This window comes from Eublepharis macularius, chromosome 12 (assembly GCF_028583425.1).
Source record: "Eublepharis macularius isolate TG4126 chromosome 12, MPM_Emac_v1.0, whole genome shotgun sequence".
In the NCBI taxonomy this organism is placed as follows: Eukaryota; Metazoa; Chordata; class Lepidosauria; order Squamata; family Eublepharidae; genus Eublepharis; species Eublepharis macularius.
In genome coordinates, this window is record NC_072801.1 from 34946852 (window position 1) to 34974212 (window position 27361).

At 42.7% G+C, this 27361-nt stretch overlaps 1 protein-coding gene across 1 annotated transcript in view; it reads left to right on the plus strand.

Annotated features, from left to right (window-relative positions):
* The window catches only part of MYO1D (myosin ID), a 153345-nt gene that overhangs the window by 72508 nt on the left and 53476 nt on the right, over positions 1-27361 (plus strand). The window contains exons 17-20 of the mRNA XM_054992565.1: positions 4394-4617; positions 4878-5022; positions 6997-7101; positions 15314-15427. Of these exons, the coding sequence (XP_054848540.1) occupies positions 4394-4617; positions 4878-5022; positions 6997-7101; positions 15314-15427 (588 nt within the window). The remainder of the gene's footprint in view (positions 1-4393; positions 4618-4877; positions 5023-6996; positions 7102-15313; positions 15428-27361) is intronic.

The following is a 27361-nucleotide window of genomic DNA, read 5'->3' on the forward strand; positions in this document are numbered from 1 at the left end:
GTCAAGGGCCCTTAGTGAAGGGAACTCTTAAAGCTGTGACAACCTGGCTCTGGGGGCTTGCTCTTGATTACAAATGCCCTCTCTGACTCGAGCCTTCAGGCATGTCTGAGCAAGGTAATTGGACTCCAGGGGCAACTGTACACAGTCTTTTTGATGTTTCATGCCTGGACCTCTTCAAGTACAGCTGGACGACCTCTGGGCAGCAGCAGGAAAATCCCACTTGTCATCTCATGTCTCTTTTGTTGTTAGGGTAGCTCTTAATAAAGTGACTGCTGGGATTTCTCTGCTTTGCGGTGGGGTCGGGGGGGGGGGCTAAAACAGCACCAAAGGTCGAGCTGATTTCAGAAGATGCATTAGTATGACAAGTGAAAGGTTTGGATAGCTTTGAGAGGAGAATTTTCTCTTAGTTTTGGGGAGAAATCCTCTGTCCTGGAGAATTTACTTGGGAAAGGAAAATAGGGCCGGTCTCGAGCAAATCTCTCATCTCTGCATCCCCCAAATCCCCAAGGGAAAGGTGGTCCTTGGCACAGAATCTTCTCTCTCCTTGTTTAGCAAGCTGGCAGGCAAGAACAGCTCATCTCCTCCTGTTTGTGTGCCCAGAAGGAGGCATGTTTTCCCCCCTCCCCAACTCTTACTTTTATAGTTATTTCTTATTATGCTGAGTGCATGCTCATGGGAGGAGACAAGGTCTTTTAGCAAAGAGCATAAGTAGTAGCTGTGACAGTCCAAATCAAAATACATTTTAAAGAGCAATATAGAAACTTTGTTTCTTGCTTAATTTCAGTCTCAGTTGTGCCGTTGATAAAGAGAGACAGAGCATCTGTGAAGGTATCTCTTTAAAAATAATATTGCAGGTTGGATGCTACTGCTGTGTATTTTATTATGTATTCATATTTGGAAGAAACACACTGCACTGTTGAAACCACAGGCAACCATAAAAAGAAGAGGCAGGAAGACTGAATAATTTCCGAGGCTGTCTTCCATTTCCTTTTAAATAATAAGCACTGGAGGAAACCTTGAGTGTGACAGCTATTGTTAATTGGATTGCAAACAGTTAGTAGTTACAAAAGTGAATAGTTATTTTAAACAAATACAGTGTGTGTAGATAACATGTTATATCAGCTTCATTGAGTTGGGCTACATAGGGCTATGGGCATTGGGTGACATTGCAACTGTTGACTTGAGGGGACTGTGCAGGTTAGGTTCCTAGAGCCATCTAGGAGCTGTGTGGGGGCAGAAATTCACTTTCACATCTTCATTTTTGTGCATCTTTACGCCCCCATCTGCCATGCACAGATTGTGCTCTTCCAGAACTACATCAAACAAGGATAGATGTCAGGCAGCATCAGCAGCTGTGTTTCAATCTATGCTCCTGTGCATGATGGATCTTGCATGTAGCTAACTCATCACAGGCAGGGAGCCATTGTGTATGGTGGCTGCCAGTAGCCACAGCATGCCTTTCAGCTGTTGGTTATTAAGAGGAAATGAAAACCAACATTTGTAAAGGTGAGAGAAGACAGAAGAGAGACTAGGACTCTGAAATGTGAGGGATGAAGATAGCCATATAGTAATATCAAGATCTAATATTTAAAGTTCCGTGTCTATGGGAGAAACATACAGCAGTTATTTCAGTAGTGATAGGAGTGCTACATGCAATTCCAAAAGGACTAGCTAAACATCCAGGTGATATCAGCATAAAGAGGGTAACATTTGGACAGCTGCAAACAATCACACTACTTGGAACATGCCACACACTAAGGTGATACCTCACTGACTCTTAGATTCGTGGATAAAATCTGAGTCAATGAGGGACCAAAAGTTTGTCGTCGTATATCTGTGCAGTCCCACAGTGGGACTGCACTTTCGCAGGCCAAATGTGTGCCTGCACAGAAGATAACGAACAACAGTTACAGGTAAGGTGCAACCCTGATTTTCTAGCCTGAACATCTGGTGGACTGTGGAAAATATAGATGATGATAATAGTTCATTTGTAAACCGCTTTTCTGGACAGATTAGTGCCCACTCAGAGTGGTGAACAAAGTCTGTGTTATTGTCCCTACAATACTGCTGGGGAGCTGGGACTGAGAGGAGTGGCTTACTGAAGACCACCTGGTAAGTTCATGGAAGTAGTGAGATTTGAACCACTGAAGTGCCACATCGCAGCTCAAATATTTAACCACTGCACTAAAAGGAAAACATGTCACTAGCTTGGAATAAGCCTTTTTGGGGGGCAGTGATTTCATTTGAGGAAAGTAACAGGAAGAAAGCACAAGGGGCTACACTGCACGCCATGGGTCAGTGGTAGAGCATCTGCTTGGCTTGCAGAAAGTCCCAGGTTCAATCTCCAGCTAAAAAGATCAGGTTGTAGGTGATGGGAAACACCTCTGCCTGAGATCCTGAAGATCTGCTGCCAATCAGCGTAGACAGTACTGACTTTAAAAAAACACCAGTGTTTTTATTCAATATAAGGCAGTTTTATATGCTATATTGGGAAAGGGAACAGGGAGAGGAAGGTCAAGCCAAGCTCCTGACCTATTTACTTTTTTGATAAGATAAAGCAAAAGTTTTAGAAGAATTTCCAGCAGGCACACTTCTTAAAGAAATACAACCACCCACTACTGTACAACCTGGCATTGGCTGCTGCGAAGAAACACAGCTGGCCAACCAAGCATCTTCTACTGTAAAGTGGTGAGCTGGAGAACATCAGCGGGTCTTGGGTCCAGTAGCACCTTAAAGACCAACTAGATTTCCAGGCATGAGATTTCGAGAGTCAGAGCTCCCTTCATCAAATACAAGGAATGGGGAAGGATAATACCCTCCCACCCTCTGCCTGGATTATAAAGACTTCTTCCTTTTTCACTCCATGTATCTAACAAAGGGAGCTCTGACTCTCGAAAGCTCACACTTTGGAAATCTAGTTGGTCTTTCAGACACTACAGGACCCGAATCTTCCACTACAGACCAACATGGTTACCCACCTGAAACTATCAGCAGGTCTATTCTTCCTTCCATCTAAGGACAGACACACATAGAATCTAAAGAGGAAACTTCCTTAGCACCTTCATTCTGGAGAGCAATGTCTGCACATACAGCTGTGGGAAGTGAATGAATAACTGTGCATGTCATCCTTGAGAATAAGAACATTTTAGTTTAAAAATGTATGACCTGCCTATCTACAGAGCTTTCAGTTAGCTTCCTGTATTCCGTAGCAATAGAATACTTGAACACATACAAACCTCTTATCAGAGCAGGACATATAAGAGCATGGTGATGTTCTAGTAGCTAATAAAAAAAATCCCATTAAAATGTTTCAAATCTTGAAAAAAAAAGTCTGTCTATACTTCCTAAGCACTTTGTTGCGGCTCACGCACACTAACTGTGGCACACTAAGCTGTGGTGTTACTGCCAGAAAGCTCTCACTTCATGCCCTGGAGCCTGGAAGGTAGAGAGCATATGCAGTGAGAGAGAGATGTGCTTAATATATGCAGGACAGAGGTGGTGAATGTGTCTGGTGATGCGTACAGCAATGAAGTACCCAGCTTGCTTTCACTTGGACCAGGAGTTGTTCCAAGCAGAGGTGAGAAGTATGTGTGTGGTGTTCTGTTGCTCAGCAGTTCAGTTAGATAAGCTAATATTTGGTCTCAAAGCACATGCAAAATTCTAGGGCTCATCTTTTGCACTGATCTTTGGTGTTGACTCTGTTGACTCATCATTACTACTGTGTGAGTACACTTCCCAAGTTGTTTCCAGTGGTTGCTCTAAGTTTACCAAACAAACTTCTCTGAGAAGTTTGCCCAAGCCATAACTAGAGCATATTTTTAGAAGTAATATGGAAAACGTGCTTGAACAAGGATTTGGTTGCTGGAGTCGATTGCTTGGCTGTCTGTCCTTTTTATTGATTGGTTGCTGTTTTTCTGTAATATATTGCTGCTTGACCTGTGTCTCTGCAGTATGGTCATATATAACTCACATAGATAATGTTTTTAAGCCATGGGGTGCTATTACATTACATGTTGTGTAAATGTTTTAGGATATTTCTTCAAAGAAGATGGAGGAGAGGATGAAAGGAAAGGATCTGATTATCCTCAAAAGGGTCAGGCTAATATTCTTTTGCCTCAGAACCAGCAGAGTTTACAACTTGTTCTTTGGGATTTGGTAGCAAATGCCATTTCTCAGCCTTTTCCTAGCCGCTTGTCTCTCTTGAGCTTTCCTTGGAATCCATTTAATGCTGGAAGGAGAACTTTTGCAGTTAGACTCCAGATAGCTCTTTACAAGAATGCAAGTGCCTGCAAATAGTTTGCATTCTTTATTTTGTGGCCAGAAGATCTTGGAAGGCCTAAGTCTTGCCTTCCTGTTTCTAGCCTTTCAACACCTCCTTTTTTCCTTCCTGTAGGTTTGGAGGGGCACACTGGCCCGCCTGCGCTACAAGAGGACCCGAGCTGCCCTCAAGATTATCAAATGCTATCGTCGATACAAAGTGAAATCTTACATCGGTGAGGTTGCCCAACAGTTTCACAAGGTGAAGTCCATAAAGGGCTATGGCGGACATATGAAATGGCCCAGCCCTCCGAAAGTGCTGAGGAGGTTCGAAGAGGCCTTGCAGTCCATCTATCACAGGTAGGGATCTGCAGCAAGCCATTGTTATGAAGCAAGGTCAGGCCCACGGGACATACCCAGCAACTTCCTGGGTTGCAGTCCACCAAAGCTCATTTGTGTTGGAGAAAGTCACAGTCACTTTCATGGAACCATTTCAAGACATGATAACCACCGAACGAAGCCTGTCCATATGAAGATGCTAATCTAAAGGGGAAGCCCAGGTGTTCTTGATTTCCCATGCTTGGCTGGCGTGTGAGTTGCTTCCACACCTTGTTTTTCAGATGGAGAGCATACAAGCTCATCAAGAGTATCCCTCCAAAAGACCTTCCTCAGATCAGGTCAAAGGTGGCTGCACTGGAGCTGCTAAAGGGCCAGCGAGCTGATATTGGACTCCAGAGAGCCTGGAAAGGTGACTACATGGCATCAGTAAGTATAGCTAAATTCATAAAACTTCACTAATCAGATTGTATGAAACCAGACTGATTAAAATGCAGTAATGCACAAATTAGGGACAGTTGTTAAAAGTTGTTAGCTTTTCAAAGAGTATTCTGTCTCTTTGATCTTTAATCCTTGTTCCATTTTATCTCTGTGTTGAGCCCTAAACCATTCTTCCCTGTCTGCAATCGAAAGGAATTCGTCCAAATCCCTCATCTAAACCAATGGAATCTTTAAAGAAGTTCAGAGTTGAGTTAAAAATAGAAACTAAAATAGGCAACCTCAGTGTATACAGATCTGTATGAATGTACTCAGTTCAGGGAACTAGTGTTCTGTGCTAACAGAACTAGAGACCAGTTTTCAGATAGATTCCTAAATCACTAACCTGTCATTTGAGAGTCAGAAATAAGGGCAGTCTTTGGAATGTATGGGCAGTTTTTCCAGTAGTGGTCATTATTAGAGGAAAAGGTTTCACTTCTGGGTCAGAGATGGCAGGGTTCCAATTTCAAAGCCAGGTTTAACAAAAAGGAAAGGGAGACAGTATCAGAATTGCCAAACCAGCAAAAAGAGAGAGCACACCTTAAACAGTGTCAAGAAGAAAATCCAGTGGTTCAAATATGACTTTTTCATGGGCAGCAATTTCAAACTGCATGTGGATGTATCATTCAGTCATCTTTATGATTTCCTAATCAAGAGGCTCTGTTCACCCTTCCTTTACATTTATATCCCTCCTGACCTCACCCTGTTGACGTAATAAGGCTTTGAAACATGTTCCCCATTCTTCTTGTTGAGATCTTAACATAGTTGAGCGTGCCCTTCATGTGCATATCTATGATCAATGCTTGAAAAGATCTTGTGTGAACTTATGGAATCACTACATGGCAAATAAATACCATGAATCAGTAGAACATAAATGTTATAGACCGTATCTGAATATCTTGCACGTTCTCATTTTGTAGGTTATTAGAAACTTGGCCAAGCTCTTCATGTACTTTATTTACTTACTTCATTTATATCACACTTATCTCCTCACTGGGAACTCAAAGCAGCTTACAGCCCTTCACAACAACCCTGTGAGGTAGGTTAGGCTGAGCGTATGTGACTGGCCCAGGGTCATCCTCTGGGATTCCATGACAGAGAGGGATTTGAATCTAGGTTTCTCAGATCCTAGTCTGACGCTGTAACCTCTATACCACCCTGGCTCTATGGAAATCTCATCAAGCAAATTTGGTGTTTCAAAGTCCTTGTATTCCCCCCCACCCCAACAAGTGATCTGGGAGTGTCATGCTTGGAACGTAAGTCTCAAGTGTACACAAACCTGGTTTAGATCAGTACCATGAACAGAGGTGGTTTAAGTCCCAACCTGAAACAACTCCTGGGAACCACTGCTTACCCTGTTGTAGAAACTTATATGTACTTGTGGCTACTCTTAAATCTCTGTAATGGGCTTTGGGGTCATTTGAGGTTGGGAAAACAGCATGGGGGGGGAGGCTAAAGCTCCCTCTCCTGCAGTCCCAATCCCAGTCAGGCTGCTAGGTTCCTAGCATGGAATTCCCAGAACATGTCAATCAGCCCTCACAAGAGAACTTGTGAACTGGCCCTTAGAGAAGGCCATTGGTCTTCAAAATCTTGTCTAACTGATGGTGTTCTAACTTATTTCATGATTGCTCATTCTCTCTTAAGCAATGCTGCTTTTAGAAACAAGGACAGGCAACTCTGAAGTGTTCTATTTGTTCTGGAGAGCAACCACTAAAGTTTAAGCGCCAGAGAATATTTCTCAAACTAGCAGTGCAGTCTTAAGCATGTCAATGAAGAAGTCCCTCTGAGTTCAATTAAATTTACCTCTAGTAACTGTGCCTAGGATTGCAGCCTTAGTTGTTGTGACTGGGTAGCAAAAGGAGTTGTAGTCCTTACTTCAATGATGAAAACAGTTTTGCGTTCTTCTCTTCCCTCTTGCTTCTCTAGAATCCAGATAACCCTCAAATGGCAGGTGTGTTCATCCCCATTGCCAATGAGTTGAAACGAAAGGACAAATTCATGAATGTCCTCTTCTCCTCTCATGTTCGCAAGGTAAGCACATTAACAGCTGCAGGGAGATGAAAGATTTCTCCAGGATGTGCACAAAAGGGGCTTCTAAACAAAAGCTTAACATGGCCGAAGTTTGAGATAAGGGATCTTGAATAGTAATGCCTGTGGTGTTTAGAAATACTTCTAAACATATAGTGATTAAAAGTATGAAAGGATGAAACACGGGATGTAGTGGAACTAAAATTAAAAAAAACTCTGAGAGCAACAACCAGATTAATGTATTGATAGACTTAAAATTTATTAATTGCATTTGTATACCCACTTATTGACTGGAAGCTTCAAGAGGAGATTACAATGTGAGACCGCTGAATCTGAGTTCATTCACAAATTCAGAACAATTGATACCTCCCCCGCCCCCCCCCCCCAAGGAAGGGTGAATAGGAACATAGGCTTCTTATCTCACTACAGATGCTAATCTGCTGCATTTCCTACCCTAAACATTTCTCCCTTGCTCTAATCAAGTTGCATTGTACGTTTACATCCTGATGCATCTTTGCAACAACCCTCCCACCCTCTGACAGGTGATTCGTAGCTTTGGGCTGGGTTGTCACCAATATGCAATATGCTCTGCGCCAGGTGCCTTGGCCAAAGGTCTGGATGCTGTGGCAGTATGGTTGAGGAAGAGCCACCTAAAATTGAATCCCTTGAAGACGATCCTATATCTAGGTCGTGGGATGCCGGGTTTGGGGATCTGGCTGCCAACCTTTGACGGAGTGCAGCTCCGGCCTTCGTTGACAGCGAAGAACCCGGGTGTGTACTTGGATGCCACACTTTCAATGGAGACCCAGGTCATAGCTGTTGCCTGGTCTGCCTTTTTCCATCTTCAGCAGGCCAGGCAACTGGCACCCTACCTCTCATCCCAGGACCTGGCTTTGGTGATCCATGCAACAGTCACCTCCAGATTAGACTGCTGCAACTCACTCTATGCTGGGCTGCCGTTAGGCTTGACCTGGAAGTTACAGCTGGTCCAGAATGCAGTGGCACAGGTTCTTACGGGAACCCCATTCAGGGCGCATATTCATCCAGTGCTGTGTCAGCTGCGCTGGCTCCTGGTTGAATTCTTGTTCAAAGTGTTGGTCCCTGTATTCAAATCCCACAGTGGACTGGGGCTGACATACCTGCGGGACCTTTGGACTTTTCAATCAATTAATATTCCATTCGGACTCTCTTACCATAAATTATCAAAAAATAAAAATAATGGCCTTCAGTAAGAGACAGAAGTCTAGAACCTGGACCATCGATGGCCACTTGATTGAACAGGTACAGACCTTCAAATATCTTGGTGCAGTATTTCATGCCTCTGGTTCAAAAAAAGTGCATATTGTCCATGCAGCAGATACTGGGCAAAAGTCAGCTCACAATATACTTAGATTTCTCCGAACAAAGGGTGGATGTTACATCCCTGCTTCCCTAAAACTCTTTAAAGCCAAAACCTTGGCCCAACTCCTATATGGAACCATGAGAGGGGCAACATCATCTTCTTTTGCCCCTCTTGAGCATGTTCAGTCGAGGTTTCTCAGAGCAGCATTGCAAGTCTCCAATTGCGTACCAAATGTGTTACTACACCTGGAGACTGGCACTATCAGAGCGGAAGCTAGGGTGTGCCTTGCCTCTTTAAATTACTGGCTCAAGATCAGCTATTTTCAGCAAGCCTTGACCCCGTTGCTCCTCCTGGATGAATATCAACCCAAATAGTTTAGGACAGTCCTTTGTAAACTGGTGAGCCTTGGCTTTTCACCCTCTATGATTTTAACCATGTGTTTTGACCAGGCAAAACACCATAAAACAAACGATATTGGACACTGAATGTCAGCTTGATTTAGGGAGGGTCCCTACTTTTTTGTCTCCTATGGACACCAGATATATAGTCAAGCCAGCTGCTTATCTGTCCCTCTTGGAGGTGCATAGTCACAGGAGGGTCTTTACACTTGCAAGGTGTGCTGCACTCCCCTCTGCTGTTTTAGATGAGTGGTTTAACAGAACACCCTACAAGAAAAGGCTTTGCCCCGCAATGAAGGAGAAATTGCAACTGTAGATCATGTTCTTCTACATTGTCCATACTATCTAGATGCTTGCATCAAGTTCATCACCCCTTTGATCAATAGAATACCTAGAAGAATGAGCTTTGAGTACATTAGGCTACTTCTAGAAGATGAGCTCTGTGGCGCAGAGTGGTAAGTTGCAGAACTGCAACCCAAGCTCTGCTCACGACCTGAGTTCAGTCCTGGTGGAAGCCGGGTTCAGGTATCCGGCTCAAGGTTGACTCAGCCTTCCATCCTTCCGAGGTCGGTAAAATGAGCACCCAGTTTCCTGGGGGTAAAGTGTAGATGACTGGGGAAGGCAATGGCAAACCACACCATAACAAAAAGCCTGCCAAGAAGATGTCGTGATGCGACGTCCCCCCCATGGGTCAGTAATGACTCGGTGCTTGCACAGGGGACTACCTTTACCTACTTCTAGAAGATGGAAATCTGACAACTACAGCCTCAGTCACAAAATTTTGTGCAATAGCCTATAAAATCCGTCAGATGCTTTCATTATTATATAAATACTACCCTTTTATATTACTGTTTTAATTAATTATTTTAATTTTGTACTATTTTTACTAATAATTTTAACTTTGTAATTTTGTAGTATTCTCTCTATGCTGGTCTTTGACGGCATAATAAATTTGAATTTGAATTTAATCTTCCATTCTTGATGCACATTTACCAGGCCCTATCCTTCACTCTTCACAACTGTCCTTTCCTTGAATTTCTGTCAGAAAGGCGGACTATAAATGATACAGATAAATGTAAGAATGAGCTACTTCACACTAAACAACTGTATTGGCCTTGGCTAGACCGGTTCTTCCCATCTAAAATTTGGAAGGCAGGCCTACACTTCTAAAATCACAGTAAGCAGATGATGAAGCAGTAGGGGATGATGAAACAGAAGGCAGACACTATATGGTGCTTCATATAGGAAGTGTTCTGAGGGAACTGATGGTTTCAGACATTGGAATATCAGGTGCTTTGAATCTGCAGTCCTTAGACAGTGCAGTAATCTTGACAGGGCTGGGTGACCTTGGGCAAGTAGAACATCTGCTTTGGTATATCTGAGCCCCCCGTAGCAGGTAAAAGATTCCAAGAGCAAGAAAAGATTCCAAGAAAGAGCCTGGCCGGAAAGTATTCATGAATAAACTGCTCTGTGAGTCTTATGGTGCAATCCTTAGCAGAATTACAACCTTCTGAGCCACTAACTTCAGTGGAAAGAAGGGTGTAACTCTGCTTAGGATTGTTATGCCAGTTTGTCATATTTTGATCACTGGCTCAGTAATCCTGTGAACTGTTGACATTTAAAGAAATATTCTTGATGTAATACTTCTGCATCCTCTCTGCAGTCCAGCTCCTCATCCACCAGGCTCATGAAAACCAGCTGCCAAGAATTAGTAGCCTGTGGTTTCAAGACAATATTTTACACTTTCATAGCAGGAGAGAGTGTATTAGTCTGCAGAAAGCATGTTCTTGTTTTGCCCTTATGGTTGTTGGCTGATCATAAACGCTCCAACCCACACTCGCTTGTCCCTTCTAGCAGATGCAGCTGCTCTTAACATTCCATATTTCCACGACCAGTCCTTCTGCCTAATTAGCGGCCTCATCACATATCAAATCTACATGCTGGGCAACTCTGCTTGATTTGAATGTGATTCTTCTCTCTCTTTAAACAGAAGGTTCATTGTCATTTGTCTAAGGACAGAGAGATATCGCTGGCAGAACTGTTAGAGGGAGTAACATTAGAGAACCAAAGGGGTATTAACCTGCTGGTAATCAAGCTGGTAATCTAACAAGCTGAAAGACTGAATGAAATGAGGTGTGGTCTGGAGAGGCAGGAGAATAGGTGGAAGTCAGCTTCCAAATTCCGAAAAGGCTGTCATAAAGATGGTGAAGAATCATCCTTTTATTTGAGAGAAGGGTGAGATTGGGAACAAAGGCTAGTTTGTTGCACAGCAGAAAAGAAAGAAAAAGGCAACTGGAAAAGCCACCCTTCCTAGTCGTTTTTCTTTTCTGCTCCGCCGACATTCTTTGCAGTTCATCAGCTTTCTGTTTCTAGGACACTTCATTTTGGAAAGGTTGGGTCAGTCTTTGTGGTTGCTGAGGTTGTGTTATGGTGGGGAGTTGGGGGCCTATGGATTCCTGTCTGTCCTGAGTGACTCAAATTCTGTAGGCTTGCCATGAATCTGATACATGGGGCAAAATGCATATTTTTATGGGGTTTTGTGTATATGGAGCTCCATATGAGCATGATCTTCTCTCTTCAGGACTAGGGACAGTTCCCTGTGTACAAGGAATGAAACTGACACTGAAGAAGATGGTGATTGATGTTCTTGCTTTCATGGAGATCCATGTGCACAACAGATACAAAATCATGACCATAATGTCTGGCTTAGTGATATAATAAAGCAACCCACTTTTCACTGTCATCACAGTTTTAACATTCCCTAAAGTGACAGCAAACCATTTGAGACACATAATCTATCCCAAGTTGGTTAACTTCTAAGCTGTAGTGATGGAATAGTAGAAGAATACTGGAGATGAATCTCATGGAATAGTCTTGAGCACCTTTGGAGGAAAGGCAGCTAATAAATGTTTTAAATAAATAAATAGTTGGGCAATTGTCGTCTTCGTCACTGGGAGATCTTCTCAGATTAAGTCTTGTAGCCAATGCTTTCTTCATGTTGCTAATCTTTTCTCTGCATTCAGAAGGATTAGAGCTATTTTTAAAAATATTTATATTCCATGCTGTCTGATAAAAATGTTCATTTATCAAGAGTGTATGATGCATTATCCTAGAGTTTTTGACCCCTGTTACTGTGCAGATGGTTAGTAGTGATCATGGAGGAACCGTCAGCAATGTGGATTAACAAGTATAGTAGAATTTGTAGGTTGCTGTTGGAGACTAAAAGGGGAGGGTGTCAGTATCCTGTTGCATGCATTTTAAACCCATAAGCATTTCGGGGGGGGGGCGCTTACATATTGCAACTGCTTGCCTTGTTAGTTCCATTCTGCTCACTTGGAAAAACATGGTGAGTTGCTTGGGCAAAAGAAAGCCCATCTTCTTTATGCCCAGAGCACAAGCCCTGATGTGCAAGACTACAAGCCCCTTTTGTTTCAGCTATTGTCACCCCAGGCACCTAGCACATGAACTGGTGGCATTTGGTTGTATGCCAGATAGCCTTCTGTCCCCCTGTCAGAGGGTGATACCCCCTCTGTAGAAAGTATTAATATACTGTCTTTTGAAGTTACTCAAATACAATTCCCTGATGTTGTCAGAGTAGGAACAGTTTAATGGCTAAAGTGACATAGTTGCCTGTAAAGATTTTAAATTTCAGCAAATTTTGAAACCATCGGCGAGGGGAGTTTTTTTCCTATGGAAAAAACCTCCTAAATGTTAGGGGAAATTGAAATATATGCAATACTTACTGTCCTATCAAACCTAAATTAATTTTACTGGTTTAGCAACATAAAATGCATCATTTATAACTTACTTAGTGTATACATTATTTGATGTATTTATGAAGGATGCTGTCTTCTTCTTCCTGTGGCTACTGCTTAGAGCCCAGTTTTTCATAAAACTTTCAGAGTTTACTTCTGAGACTTTGGTGCAGTTCTGCCCTACCTCTTTTTGATATTTTTTCCCTCCAGAAAGGTAGAGCAAGAAGCTATTGTTACTCAATCTGGGGTGTATGTGTCACAGGGGTTTGAGGGAGAGATGAAAATGACGACCAGAAGTGAGGAGTCAGGTCAGGAGGACCACAGAAGGCATGTTAACAGCTGAAAAGCCATGGAAACCCTGCATGCTCCCCTCATGAAGCTTAGGTGTCCTTCTTGGTGCAGAAATTCATCTGATGTTTAAGAACGGTATATGTCCACAATATGCTCACCTTGTCTTTAAGAACATTTCACTCGTTCGAAAAGAGAATTTTTTTTTCAGTATTCCCTCATATTTCCAGTTTCTCCATTAGAAAAGTTAGGGGGAGGCCTCGGGGGAAATTATCCCCCCATTTCCCCCCTCCACACATCTCTAGGTACCTGTAAGAGGTGTGTTTCCCCCTTGAACACATTGGATGGGAGAGGAAAGCTGAATGAACCTTCTTGAATGCACTGAAGCTGCAAGAACAGAGCAAATTGGGTATTGATTATATGTAGAGATGGAAGGAATGTTAATGGAAACGAATCAAACTTTCCTGCGTCCTCTTTTGTATTGCCATGGAACTCAGCTAAGTGTTCCGTATAAACTATAAACATTGTATATGGAAAGCAATGAAGTGAAATAAGAATTATATAATAGATGCAGTGCTGCACCAGATGGGGGCCAAGTTTGTTTGGGACATTTGCATGCTGCCGATTCAGGCATCTGAGGTAGTTGACAATTCAAAATTTAAGAATACAACTAATTTAAAATGTAATGACATCCATCAGTTTCATAAAAACCATCAGAATAATTGCCACTCCTTTCATTAATTTCCAGTTTCTCTGTTCTTAGCTCGCAGGATCTTCAGAGAAAAGTGCCATTTTTGTGTATTGTGTGACCCCAGTATCTAAAGAAGTGAGCTGTGACTCATGAAAGCTCAGACCCTACCATAAATTTTGTTAGTCTTGCAGGTGCTACTGGACTCTTGCTCTTTTCCACTTTTATCAAAGGCCTTGACAGTGGCTTAGATCCTATGAAAGAGTTCTATGTTTGCTAGATAGCCGCTGCTGGGAGCATATTTCCTCTAGTTTTAATACATCTGTTTGCGCAAGACCAGTGGCTTTCAATGCAAACTTTTACAAACAGAAGCACTAGCAGAAAAGAAAGCATACTTGTAGGATCCAAGCCAGTGTTTTGGGGTGCATCATATACAACGGCAGTGCCGAAAGGTGAAAAACGTCAAATCCATCACATAAATGTGTAGATAAAATACCAAACTAGAAGAAAGAATTGTCTTGTAATGTACAAGACATTACAGGGCTGTTGAGAATAATCATGGTAGAAAATGTCCATATGGAAAACACTTTGATTTAATTCCTATCAAGTAATACCTGATAGTCTAAAGAATTAATTAAGGCCATGCTAAGTGATAGCTGGCTAATGAGTAGCCTTTCACTAAACCCATTTCTACAAACCTTAATCAGGAGTCATCTAGAACTAATAATTGATTTGTATTTGTTATAAGTATCCTTGAATAGCTATCTTTTTCTGGGAAATATGGAAAATAGATCTTTTTTTAAAGTACCTTTTAAAATTGAAAACAATAAGCATCTCTCTTCCCCCATGAGGTTTTTTTCTGCATTCCATGCCATTCCCTAATTCACCTTGCTGGGATCTCTAGGAGGCTGTCCTCTGTTCTTTCACTTTCTCCTTGTCTTGCTGTGTGTAGCCATGTAGAAGAATACAAAGGAGAGGCCTTGTTTAGAAGGAAATGTGCAGGAGGCAGCCCACTTTTAAAACTGCTTTGAAATGTATCATTTTAATCTCCTTTGCCCACTGGATGTCTGGCAGCAAGTGAGGATGAAACACTGATCTAATGGTGCATGTCTCAGCAGGGGAATGAATGGCGGTTTATTGAATTCAAGTGACATCTGCAATTAGTTTCACATCAGGTGCTGCTGGCAGTAATGGCTACAAAAGGAAGCCTTGGTTGAGGGAGTTGAAATATTTTTTTGGAAATTATTAGCTTTTCATTGTTGACAAGATACCATTGAATACATTTAAAGAAAGTTTAGGGATGATGCTTCCCCCTCCCCATAGACATTGCCAGTCGGAGGCATGAATCTACCTGTACCAGAAGGGAGTCAGAGGCAGCCTCTTAGGAGTACTTCCAAGCAGTGGAAGCTTGCTGGAATTAGAAATCCCTTTTGATCCAAGGAGTATCGTTTTTTTAAAAAAATGCCATACTATGGCAGGGCCAAGCATCGGTTGGGCTGTCTTCACAGCTGACTTCTAGCAACCTATACAAAAATCATAGGGTCTGTTAAAGCTTGATCTACAAGTACTGCAGTTCCCTGCAAAACTTTGGAAGCAAGTTGCTTAATACTGTTATCAGTCTCTCTCTCTCTCTCTCTCTCTCTCTCTCTCTCTCTCTCTCTCTGTGTGTGTGTGTGTGTGTGTGTGTGTGTAAGTATTTTTAAGGGAATGACTTAACGCCCTGTGGGGATTTGGTCCTTTGCAGGTAAACCGCTTCAACAGAGTTGAAGATCGAGCAATTTTTATCACAGACAGGCATCTTTACAAGATGGACCCTACAAAGCACTACAAAGTCATGAAGACCATTCCACTGTACAACGTAAGTCTGAGGTCTAAAGTTCAGCACTGTAAAATCCTAACCTGTAGACAATCCACTTCTTCTGTGGTCCAAATTGTATGAAGCATGTTAGCTGTGTTGCTCTGCGAGATTTTGAAAGTAGGTATGCATCCTCTTGTGGATCGAAAACTGGCTAATTAATAGGAAACAGAGAGTGAGTATAAACGGGCACTTCTCACAGTGGAGGGTGGTGAGCAGTGGGGTGCCACAGGGGTCGGTATTGGGTCCAATGCTTTTTAACTTGTTTATTAATGATTTGGAATTGGGATTAAGCAGTGAAGTGGCTAAATTTGCAGATGACACGAAATTGTTCAGGGTGGTGAAAGCCAGAGAGGATTGTGAGGCACTCCAAAGGGATCTGTCGAGGCTAGAAGAGTGGGCATCCATGTGGCAAATGAGGTTCAATGTAGCCAAGTGCAAAGTAATGCACATTGGAACCAAAAATCCAAAATATAAATACAAGTTGATGGGGTCTGAACTGGCGGAGACTGACCAAGAGAGAGATCTTGGAGTCATGATAGATAACTCACTAAAAACGTCAGCACAGTGTGCGACTGCCATAAAAAAAGCTAATGCTATGCTAGGGGTTATTAGGAAAGGGATTGAAAACAAATCAGCCGGTATCATAATGCCTCTGTATAAATCGATGGTGAGGCCTCATTTGGAGTACTGTGTACAGTTCTGGTCGCCACACCTTAAAAAAGATCATAGCACTGGAAAAAGTACAGAGAAGGGCAACTAAAATGATTAAAGGGTTGGAACACTTTCCCTATGAGGAAAGATTGAGGCGCTTGGGGCTCTTTAGCCTGGAGAAAAGACGACTGAGGGGAGACATGATAGAGGTTTACAAGATAATGCACGGGTTAGAGAAGGTAGAGAAAGATGTGTTTTTCTCCCTTTCTCACAATACAAGAACTCGTGGGCACTCTATGAAATTATTGAGCAGTCGGGTTAGAACAGATAGAAGAAAATACTACTTTACACAAAGGGTGATAAACACATGGAATTCGTTGCCACAGGAGGTGGTGGCAGCTACAAGCATTGCCAGCTTCAAGAGGGGACTGGACAAATATATGGAGCAGAGGTCCATCAGTGGCTATTAGCCACAGGAGATAGATGGTATTCTCTTTGTGGGGAGGTGGTGCTCTGTTGTCTTGGTGCTGGAAGGAAGGCAGTGGGAGGGCTTCTGGTGTCCTGGCCTCACTGACAGTCCTTTAGATGGCACTGGATTTCTAGCCACTGTGTGTGACAGAATGTTGGACTGGATGGGCCACTGGCCTGATCCAACATGGCTTTGCTTATGTTCTTATGTTCTTATGCATAATGGGAGGGCTGCAGAGTGATGTGGGCAGGCTGCTTCCCTCCTGCCTTTCCAAAAAGGAGAGGGATGCTTCATTTTTTTTCAAGGTTTGCACTGGTTCACTTTCCACTTATAGGTATTCAGCTGCTGCATGTTCAGTCAGCACTGCATTGTCTGCTCATAACCCCATCCAGCAGGAGAGTTGGGAAGCCAGTGCGCCCAGCCTGCTTTGGAGTTTTGTCTGCCTTTGTGAGTCAGCTGGGCGCTTAATAGGTTCTCATTTTTAGAATGCTGCTGGATGAGACATGAAAGATCTATGATTGGGTCACCTGACATCTTTATTTTTATTTGATAGCAGCTGCAAACCCCCTCCCAATCAGTTTGGGATGTGGCATTGAAGGTCAGCTTAATTTTTAACTCCCCATGTTGGTTTCCCAGTCTAAATTTCCCTGCTACACAATGCTGCTTGTTTGCCCCTGTGTAGAAAATGCTGACATATCCCACATCTTATCTGGTTGCACCTTTTCATAATATTTGTCATCAAGCCCAGATTCTCTGCTGGGTGTTTCTGGGTCTCAAGGGCAGCAGAAGCTTAGCTCAGATTGATGCAGTAGTGGGGGAGATAAATTGTTACCTCTGTAGCTTCTTGAGTCCTTTTTTGTTTTGCTCAATCACTGCAACTTGCTTGTTCTCTTACAGTCCAGCAGAGTGCTGCTGTCTCCAAAGTTATAACTTTATGCTGGGATCTCTGGGGAATTGTCAGCTCACTGGGGGTTGGGGGCGCTGTGGGAAGAGTAGCTTTTCTGCTTTTGCCCTTCAGGCTTTCCAGTGGCTGTAAGTGTTCAAGTGTTGCTTTCTGTCCCCCTCCCTGCAAAGTCTGCACTGTGGATGCAGAGGTCCAAGCTTTTTACCATTTTAGGTACCCCAGGAAAATAATGCTGGCCATCCCCAAGACCTACAGTGAATACTCCCTCCTTTACCCACAAATCCTTTCTCGTTACGCTTAGTCAATAAGAATCAATAAGATTCTCCTGTATTCAGTAGCTGATTTCAGCCAGCTACGCCTCACTATGGCATCTCCTTTTACAGACAGTAGATGCTAAACATCCACTGAGCACAGGTCAGCAGTAAATTGTAACCCAGCAGCGGAATTGGCTGCCTAGGGATGTGGTGGGTTCGCCCTCATTGGCAGTCTTCACAAAGCAGCTGGACGAATACTTGTCAGGGGTGTTTTGGCTGTTCCTGCATTGGGCAGGGGGTTGAACTAGATGGTCTGTAACACCCTTTCCAATTCTATGTGTGTGTGTATGGTGCCCTCAAGTCAGAGTTGACTTATGGAGACCGCTGGTAGGGTTTTCATGGCAAGAGACTAACAGAGGTGGTTTGCCATTGCCTGCCTCTGCAACCCTGGTCTTTGTTGGAGGTCTCCCATCCAATTACTAATCAAGGCTGACCCAGCTTAGCTGACTCCATGATTAAATTGCTCCTTGGCAGAGATTGGAGTCCTTACTCCTTTGAAAGAGATGGTAGTGAGACCACTCCTAAAGAAACCATGGATTATTCCAGCAATTAGCCAGTTACAAATCCCTCCCCACAACGCACACTTTTGGAGGAAGGTTATCAAATGGGCAGTGGTAATCTGCTCTAAGCAATCCTGTGTGAAACTGATTTTGTAGGTCCATTTTAATCAGTCTTCAGACCTGGGGTTGGCATAGCTGTTGTAATGGATAATGAGAATAGGTAGTGTGGGACTACTCGGGATCTGTCAGCTTCTCTTCATACAATCAAATATGATGTCCTCCCAGACCATCTTTTCAGTGGGGAGTGGGAGGTATCTCAGTCTGGTGGTTCCGCTTCTACTTGGAAGACAGGTTCCAGCAGGTGGCGCTGGGGGACTTCAACTCTGCCCTCTGGCAATTGTGAAATAGGGTTCTGTGGACACTCTGTTATGTCCTCTGTGATTTTAACCAGCATCATGAAACCCTGGGCTGAAATCCAGGGATCTGAAGAAAGCTGCCATTTATATGCTAAGGACACCTACATTTGTCTTCCCTTTTAATACATTGGTTGCCAGTTTGTTTCCAAGTGCAGTTTAGAATGTTAGCTTTCAAGCCTTTCTGATATGAGCCCTGGGTACCTGAAGGGCCAGCTCCTCCTTTTTGAAGCTGCTCATCCCTTGAGATCTTCTGGAGAGATCCTTCTCCAGGTGGACTCACCTTCTGACTGAGGTGAGTGGTGATTGGGGACTTCTCATTGGTAGCACCAGATCAGTGAAATTCTTTCCAATTTGAAGGCTGCCTCATGCATTCTTTTTGTGTCTAGGCATCCCATTAAGATTTTGTGTTGTGTTTTTCCTACAGCCTCTCAATGATAGATTTTTGCTCATGGCCTGGGAAAGCTTTGTGTTAGGCTGGCCAGGCAGGTGTCCCCTTGCTCCCTTACTACCTCACCTGCATCCTTCCCAAAGTTATACATTTGGTGGAAGAGGACCATGGAATGTGTGTTGTGTTTTGCCTGACCCTGACCTTAATTATATTGCCTTTCTCCCTTGGTTGGCTCTTTTATGCTGGTTGTTTAAGTTAAAAGCCTCAGCTGTGTATATTTTTTACTCTTAAGATTGTTACTATATATTTCCTGTTTTTAACATATTTACGTAACTTTCTCTTATTTACGTAATCTGTTTGTAACTGTGATTTTAGCATATTTTAAGCTAAGAATGTCAGAAAAAAGCCAGGTGAACATTTTAAAACAGTCAGTTGTGCTTTCCCCACAGGCTTGCTGAGATTTTGCCTCTGCTTCTGTGTGTTGATGTTTTCATCAGTGTCGTTGTGTCAATAGATAGTGGCAAAATAAGTGCCTGGACTAGCCTATAAAGAGAGTCTTCTCAATGCAGCATTAACACATATGCTCCTCTCTGCAAAGTGGGATCCCAGTATGCATTGACCACTGTTCACAAGGTGGCTTTTGGGTTACAACTATTTAAAACTACAAATAAAAACAGACCATACAAAACAGAAAAACTATACAACTAAACTAATAAAAGCCACATAAAAATGTAAAACCACTTAAATCAGCATATTCAATAATTCCCCAAATACTTGCTCTACGAAAGACAATCTGGGAACAGCCCACAGTTCTGGAGCTAGCACGGAAGTTATCCTACTTTTGGTATGTAATAATTTCTGTGCTAGCTGTGGAACTTTTTGAATTTGTCTGGAAACAGTTAAGCAACACGGATGTTTTAGAGTGGACCTAGTGTATTTTCTCGTATAATACAACCTATAATACAACAGATGATCAGTGGAATTCTGTATCAGCTAGACACGCTCAGACAATCTTAGGGTAGCCCCAGATGGAGTTCATTTTTTAAAATTTAGATAGTTATATTCTCTTTTCTTCCAATGGGGACCCCAGATGGCTTACAAAATTGACACATGACACATGAAGCTGTCTTATACTGAATCAGACCACCAGTTCATCAAGGTCAGTATTATCTATTAGGACTGGCAGGCAGTGGCTCTTCAGGTTCTCAGGTTGAGGTCTTTCACATCACCTACTACCTGATCCATAACTGGAGGTGTCAGGGATTGAACCTGGGACCTTCTGCATGAAAAGTGGGGGCTCTTCCACTGAGCCACAGCCCCTCCTCAACATTGTTTTTCCCTCATACATTTTATTCTCACAACAACGCTCTTAGGTAGTTGGAGCTGAGAGAGAATAACTGGGCCAAGATCACTCAGCAATCTTCTGTGGCAAAATAGGGATTTGAACCTGAGTCTCACAGGTCTGGACTGACACTGTAACAGCCTCTTATGACAGTGGCTGTCATAAATATATTGAAACAGTCTAATTTAGAAGCCACCAAGGTTTAATGATGATAGCCAGGTCTCATTCTTCCAGTATAGCTGCTGAACCATCTAAAGCTGTTAAAAGCTTACGGCCACAGTTATCACTTGGGACTCGAGGAGCACTACTGAGTACAGAAGCACCCTGAAGATGTGAGCCTGTTCCCAACGAGACCATCCCATCAAAGATGCACATTTCTCCAGCAAGCTAGTCGTTGGAGTTCCCATCATCACAAAATCTATTTAACTAGAGTGGGATTGTTTATTAACTACTAATCTCAGACATACAATCAAGGAAGCAGCCACCTCACCTGCATCTGTTGAAAAAGAAATAGATTGTTGTTACTACTACTACTACTACTACTACTACTACTACTACTACTACTACTGCAGCAGCAGCAGCAGCAGCAGCAGCAGCTGTGTGCTTATATACTGCCCTTCTGGACAGATTAGTGCCACAGAATGTTATTATCCCCATAATACAGCTAGGTAGCTGGGGCTGAGAGGAGTGTCTTACTCAAGGCCAGCTGCTGAGCTCATAGCAGTTGCGGTAGTCGAAGTTGCAAAGTGCTGATGCAGAGCCAAGCCACTTAACCACTATGCTAGAGCAGCTACGTTTCCATCTATATCATCTGAACTTCCTCAGCAGATTAATGTAGATGTTAGAGCATGGTGGACAAACATGATCCCTGAGAAAGTCCCTTGTAAGACAGTTCCCCGGCACTTGTTTTAAAATCAAGTTTTCATTGGTTAATTATTTAACAGAATTTTTATTTTTTTGGTTTAACTAGTAGAGCTAACAGATTTTGAGACACTTCAAGCATCCTCCATTGCATCACACACTGAAAGCATGCATGTGAATTGGGAAAGGTTAAAATATCTTTAGTCCCAATCTGAGCATCTGGTGAATGACATGGAAGTATCTGTGAATGAAATTGGTGAGATAAAGGATTCTTCCCTGTTAATCTTTTGCCCCCCAAGGATTTTTCCTCCTTCTTTCTCTCCCATAGGCCCTTAGTGCTTTTCATTCTGAAAACAAATCCTCATTGTCTCAATAACAGCTGGAGGCCATTTCCCCCCACCCTTCTTTCACAGTATTAATTTTGCAAAATGAAGTTATCAGCAGGCCGCTTTTCTGGATGGCTGATTTCCTCCTTCACCCCTTGCTTTTATCAAAACTACAAGGAGTATGTTTTTCTAAAAATAAAACCCCTTCTGTTTTTAACAAGCAAGCTGTTTGGGGGTAAGCTTCCCCAAACGTGTCAGAATGAATGTGAGAGCCAGAATTCCATTACATCTTCTATCATGAGCAACTGAGAAGAATGGCTTTGAAATGATTAGTTGAACTAAATGCTCCTCACCCCCCGCTATGGAAATAAGGTTGCCTTTTATCATGACTGCTTGATTCAAAAGTAGAAGATGGTAGAAAAGAGAGGAACTAGCAGATGGGGTCTGCGTTGCTATGCCACCATGCATTCTGGTTGCTAGCTCACTGTTTAACACACAGGTCTAGTGGAGAGCTGAGTTCATTAAATGCCCACTAAGCCATGAAACTCACTGGCCTTGACCCAGTCACACACCCAGCCTAGCTATCACAGGGTGGTCGAGGACAAAAGGGAAGAGCCCTATGTTCTCCCCCTGGGAGAAGGGTGCATATGATAGACTTACAGGGCAAGCTGTATGGTTTGTGATCTGTCTTATGGACAAGTGGGTCAGCTCCATCCCTGCTGTGACCAGTGCCTCAAGGATCTGTTAACCCCAAGTAGTGTGACCAAAAATAAAAATCAGTGTAGGAAGGAATTTTGGCCAGTTGGTAGGCTGTGTCTGATCAAGTGCTTGGCAAGTAATGTGGTACGATGTAGACAAGAGGCAAAAAGAAGCTCTGTAAATGGTGCAGGCAAGCTGGAATGTTACTATTCCTGCTTGCAAAGAAAGGAAGAAATTGTCCAAGCAGATAATAAGCAAATGGCTTCTAGCGTTTCCAGCAGGTTCCCTTCTCTTTGTATTGTGCATTATTCCCCAAAGACGACTCATGTCAATAAATGTAAAGGAAACCAACAAAGAGATGCTGCTTCAATTTAACAGCTGCCAGATTCTACCCAGAGTGGAAAATGAAGGTGGAAAGTACATATTTTCAGACCCTTTGATGCAAAGTTCAGTACGTCAGTGATGTATGCACTGTGTGAGTGGGGGCTTTCCCAAGTGTTGAAGAGAAAGGGACGCCTGTTTATGCAAAGCTTCTCGAGTACAGGGGCGCTTGTGGCTTGATGTGCTTGTATGCTAAATCTTTTTTAGTATTCTGGAGTCTCCCAAAATTGATGTATTTTTTTTCCTACAGAGTATTTCTAAGGGTGGGTATTTTGTTGGCAAACTGCAGTTTAAGTACGATCTGCCCACTCTTGTGGGAAACTTTAATCTTAGTGCATGTCATAAGAGGAGAACCTTAGTATATTACAGAGATCATGGGCTTCCCCATTTGGGCTGCTTCATGGAAGAAAAAAGGCTGTGTTTGTCATTCTAGCGCCAATGCTTATTTCTTCTCTTGACACGCTTCTTTCAAAGAGATGCATTCTCTTATCTATAAAATGGATTGGCTTTCAGATGTGTGCAGGAGCTAGCCTTGTTGAAGTGCGTCTGCCTGCCAGCAGTGTTCACTGTTCCTAAAGCACAGTCCTGTCAACGTAGCACCATCCCTAGGGATGGGTTACCATGGAGATCTCAGGAAGTCATCTGATGTCTGGTCCTGCTGTAGCTTGTTTTCTGTCTCAAGAATCCATCCTGTCACTTTGAATCTTTTTGTAAAAATCAACAATAATTCAAAATGTGAAGGAATTCCCCTCTGTGGGCCCTTTACTCCTGACAACAGAAAACTCAGCAACTTGAAGCTACTAGGAATTTTTTGCTGGGCAATGTCGGCCACATTTGGATATACCAGGCACTGAAGAAAAGCAGTTAAAAATCACAAGATGTCATTTCTAGGTTTGGCAGCAACAGAGTCAGACTATGGAAGCTAAGAACTAATAATGCCTTTTGAAAATGGGAGGAAATTAAGGTGACATAGCATGGGAAAAAATACAGAGGGGAACACTGTGTGGTAACAAAGATAATGAATCAAAAGATGCACAACAGTAAGGACTAGCAACTTAATATAAAGTCTACAAAGTACAGCACACACGGTTTAAGTTACTAACCACTTTTATGAACAGTATTAATCACAAAGGCCACTAGCCTGTTCCTTTTCAATACAAAATGAACACAAGGATTGCACAAACAGAAAGTCCACACTCCCATATGGGGAAAACATCCCAAAATTGTCTCTTGATGAAGCGAGTCACTCCTTTTTACTCAATCACGGTGGTCAAATGATGAACACACTCCATTGACCAGCCCCCAGTCGGGAGATTCCACAAAGGACGCCAACCCTGCAGGGAGGACAGAAAGCCACCGTGCAATGTCGGCCACATTTGGATATACCAGGCACTGAAGAAAAGCAGTAAAAAATCACAAGATGTCATTTCTAGGTTTGGCAGCAACAGAGTCAGACTATGGAAGCTAAGAACTAATAATGCCTTTTGAAAATGAGAGGAAATTAAAGTGACATTCTCTTGAACTAGGATCCGTTCATAGCAGTTGCTACTGCATAGCATAGCAGTTGCTACTGCTTCACGCGTTTATTTTAAATTATATTGACTTGGGAGCAGTCCTCACAATGAAATCAATATTGAGAGTGTGGTTTCATGTGGAGTTTGGGCATGTGGCAAAGTGGCAGTGTGTTGTGGTCATTGGCATGTCAGAGAAGGTCTGGGGAGGCCAAGATCTATGTCTGCACTCAGCTACAGAGCTCTCTGGTGACTTTGGGCCAGTCCAGACTCTCTCCCAATAATATATCTTATCTTGCATTGTTGTTGGGAGGATAAAAAGTGGAGGGGTGGTACTATTTACACCACCCTGAGCTTGTTGGAGGAGGGATGAGATTTTGAAAAAGTGATCGATGCATTGCTTCATCATTGCAGCCAGCTCCCAGGCAATCCATAATTATCTATGCCACTTCACAAGTGAACAGAGACTGGACAGTAACGTAGTAAATTTGGATTGATAGCCAATTACATCCCAAGGGCTTAGTAAAAAAAACACTGTGAGAGGTGACTTAATTATTTATGGTGTGATGGCTAAAAGAGGCTTATTTCCAGTCAACAACAGAAACATATTTCAGGGCACGCCTTGGAGCTCTGTGGGACTAATCCAGAATTGCAGTCTTACTTGGGTGGCTTCCTCTTCCTCTCCTTTGGCTTTATGAGATGAACCAGACTAAGCCATGGTGGCGTCTGGGGGTAACTGTTGGTGGTAACCATTCCTCTTGCCATTGTAGTGTATGATGTATTGAATTCCAGATATATCCTTTCTATCATTGGAGGCTCTCATTTTGGATTCTGTTCTGGAGCACCTGGAGAAAAGAGAAAAATCTCTTACATCAGCTCCCTTCCATTCTTAGAGAGCCAGTGAGGTATAATAAGATCTGAGAGACCCAGGTTTGAATCCCTGCTCTGCCATGGAAGCTTGCTGGGTGATCTTGGGCCAGCCATACTCTCTGTCAGCATAGCCTGTTCCCTAAGAATTTATTTATTATTTATTAGGAAATAAGCAGGTTGTGCCATGAGCTGCCTCAGATATCAGGGCCATTGGTCTGAAGTATATATGTAACTGGTTGCCCTATCTTCCAGAGCTGGATTTGTTATCCTGTCCAAGTCTCTTGAGGATCATGCAGTGTTATTTTTCTCTCATCTGGCTTGCAATGTCAGTGCAAAAGTGGCTAGGATGGAGTAGGCAATCCTCCAATATACGGCTGAGTACAGGCTGAGGGAATTGTCCTTGTAGCGGGGTGCCCCTAAACATGGGCTGTGAGTTGAGCTGTAACCCCCTAATTTGTATAGGGCCCTGAGCAGTACCCCACTGGCACTGAGAAGAAAAGGAAATGTGAAGTGGCCCTATTGCTTTTCCTTTTCTGAAAGTGCTGCTCTTTGGTCAAAGCTTCCGGCTTGTTTTGCAGGTTGCTGAACTTGTGCTGAATTTGTACCCTAGCCTTGTCTTGTGCTTTTAATTTGTTGTTAAGTATCTTAATTAGAACCACAGCCTTATCGTTTTCTTCAGTCAAGTTATCATGAGCCTAGTAGCATGCATTAATTTCACCAAGATCTCTTTCATTCTCTAATTAAGACTATCTTTTTTTTAAAAAAAATGATTTTTATTATTGCCTTACTAACTAATCTGTCCTAGCTAGTTTTTCTGTTTATGAAATCTGAGTTGAGAGAGTTAACTGAATCTATTAAGCCTTCCACTTTGTTCTGTTTGGATTAGTTCTTGGGTAGTGTCTTTTAATTCTTTAAAATATCGGTTTCTGCTAGTGGCTGAGCTAAAATCCCTAGATTCTCCAGGCTAGCTCCAATCACAAATCTTTCCCCAAATGGCTTTATATTTCATCTTGACTACTGTATGGGGAGCCCTGAGGGGAAATAAGCTTCCCTGGTGAAAGCAGCCCATAACATCTATGAATCTACTTTCTGCTGTAAGGTTTGGGAAGTCTGGATGGGAACCAAGGGATGGGGGAGGGTGTTTTATCCCCTCTGTTTTAGCTCATAAAGAATGAATGGCTGTTGTGGATTGCTTATAGTGGTCTCTGTTTTCTCCTAAAGCTATGGACTCTTTCTAGAGAGCTGCTCAAAACAACAAGCTATCCCTATTTAGGGGTCCCAGTTGATTGGCAATGACCCTGGTGGGGAGCCTGTCTAATGGTTTGAAAAAACCCTTCCTTAGTAGTTCATAAGAGACAAGTTGATTACTTTTAGTTTCTGCTACTAGAATTACCTTGCTGAACTGTTCTGATTCCAACCAGTCATGCTAAGCTTGATCAGGATTTGTTTTGGGGGTGATGGCAGCCATGGTGGCAGAAAGATCCAGTGCCATGTGGGAAGAATAGATGAGTTGTTCCACTGTCCTCCCAGTGGCGCTTATGCCTTTGTGAGATTGAAGGTGAGATGTTAAACTGATGATGGTAACTTTTGGTGATTAGCTCTACCTTTTGTAGCGGTTTTGGTCAGCATGTAGTGTCTCCAGCTATTTTTAATTGGATCTGCAGACTAATAACTTTTCTTTGTGCTACAGCTTCCTGTTTTATATCCTATGCTTTACTTATCAGGGCAGCTAATTTTAACTTACTTGTTTAAAAAAAATCACACATCTCTTTCATTCTCTTCCACTTTTCCATAATTTCTCCTAACTCCTTTTTTCTGCCCATTCAAATCCACCTTTGCTTTCTTTGGTTTGTTCTTAAGCTGTTGGTTTTGCTCAGTTTTATTATGTATTCCCGCACATCTGTTGCACAGACTTCAGGCAGCATAGAAATTTTTCTTATTTCAATGTGATATCAGCTTTGCAGATTATTTTTGGAACAACTGATACGCCTGACCATCAGGGTAATTGTCTTCTGGCTATCCTGGCTTCCAGGGGTTCAGTCCTTATTACAAGCAAACACAGCTCTCTCTCTCTGTTTTGACCTATCAAGAAATGTAAAAGTTTGATGTTCTTGGTGCCTCTCATTTTCCTTAGCTTTGAGTTTAAACCTCTAGAAAGTGTCTGTGTTAGCCCTAAGAAAGACTTTAGCATCTGACAACCAAGCCCTGAACTAAACCCAGCAGAGGGAAAACCGTTCCTCGTCGAGCTGAACTGAGACTTCTCTATGAACAGACCTGACCCGACCCAAATAGAAGAAGTTGT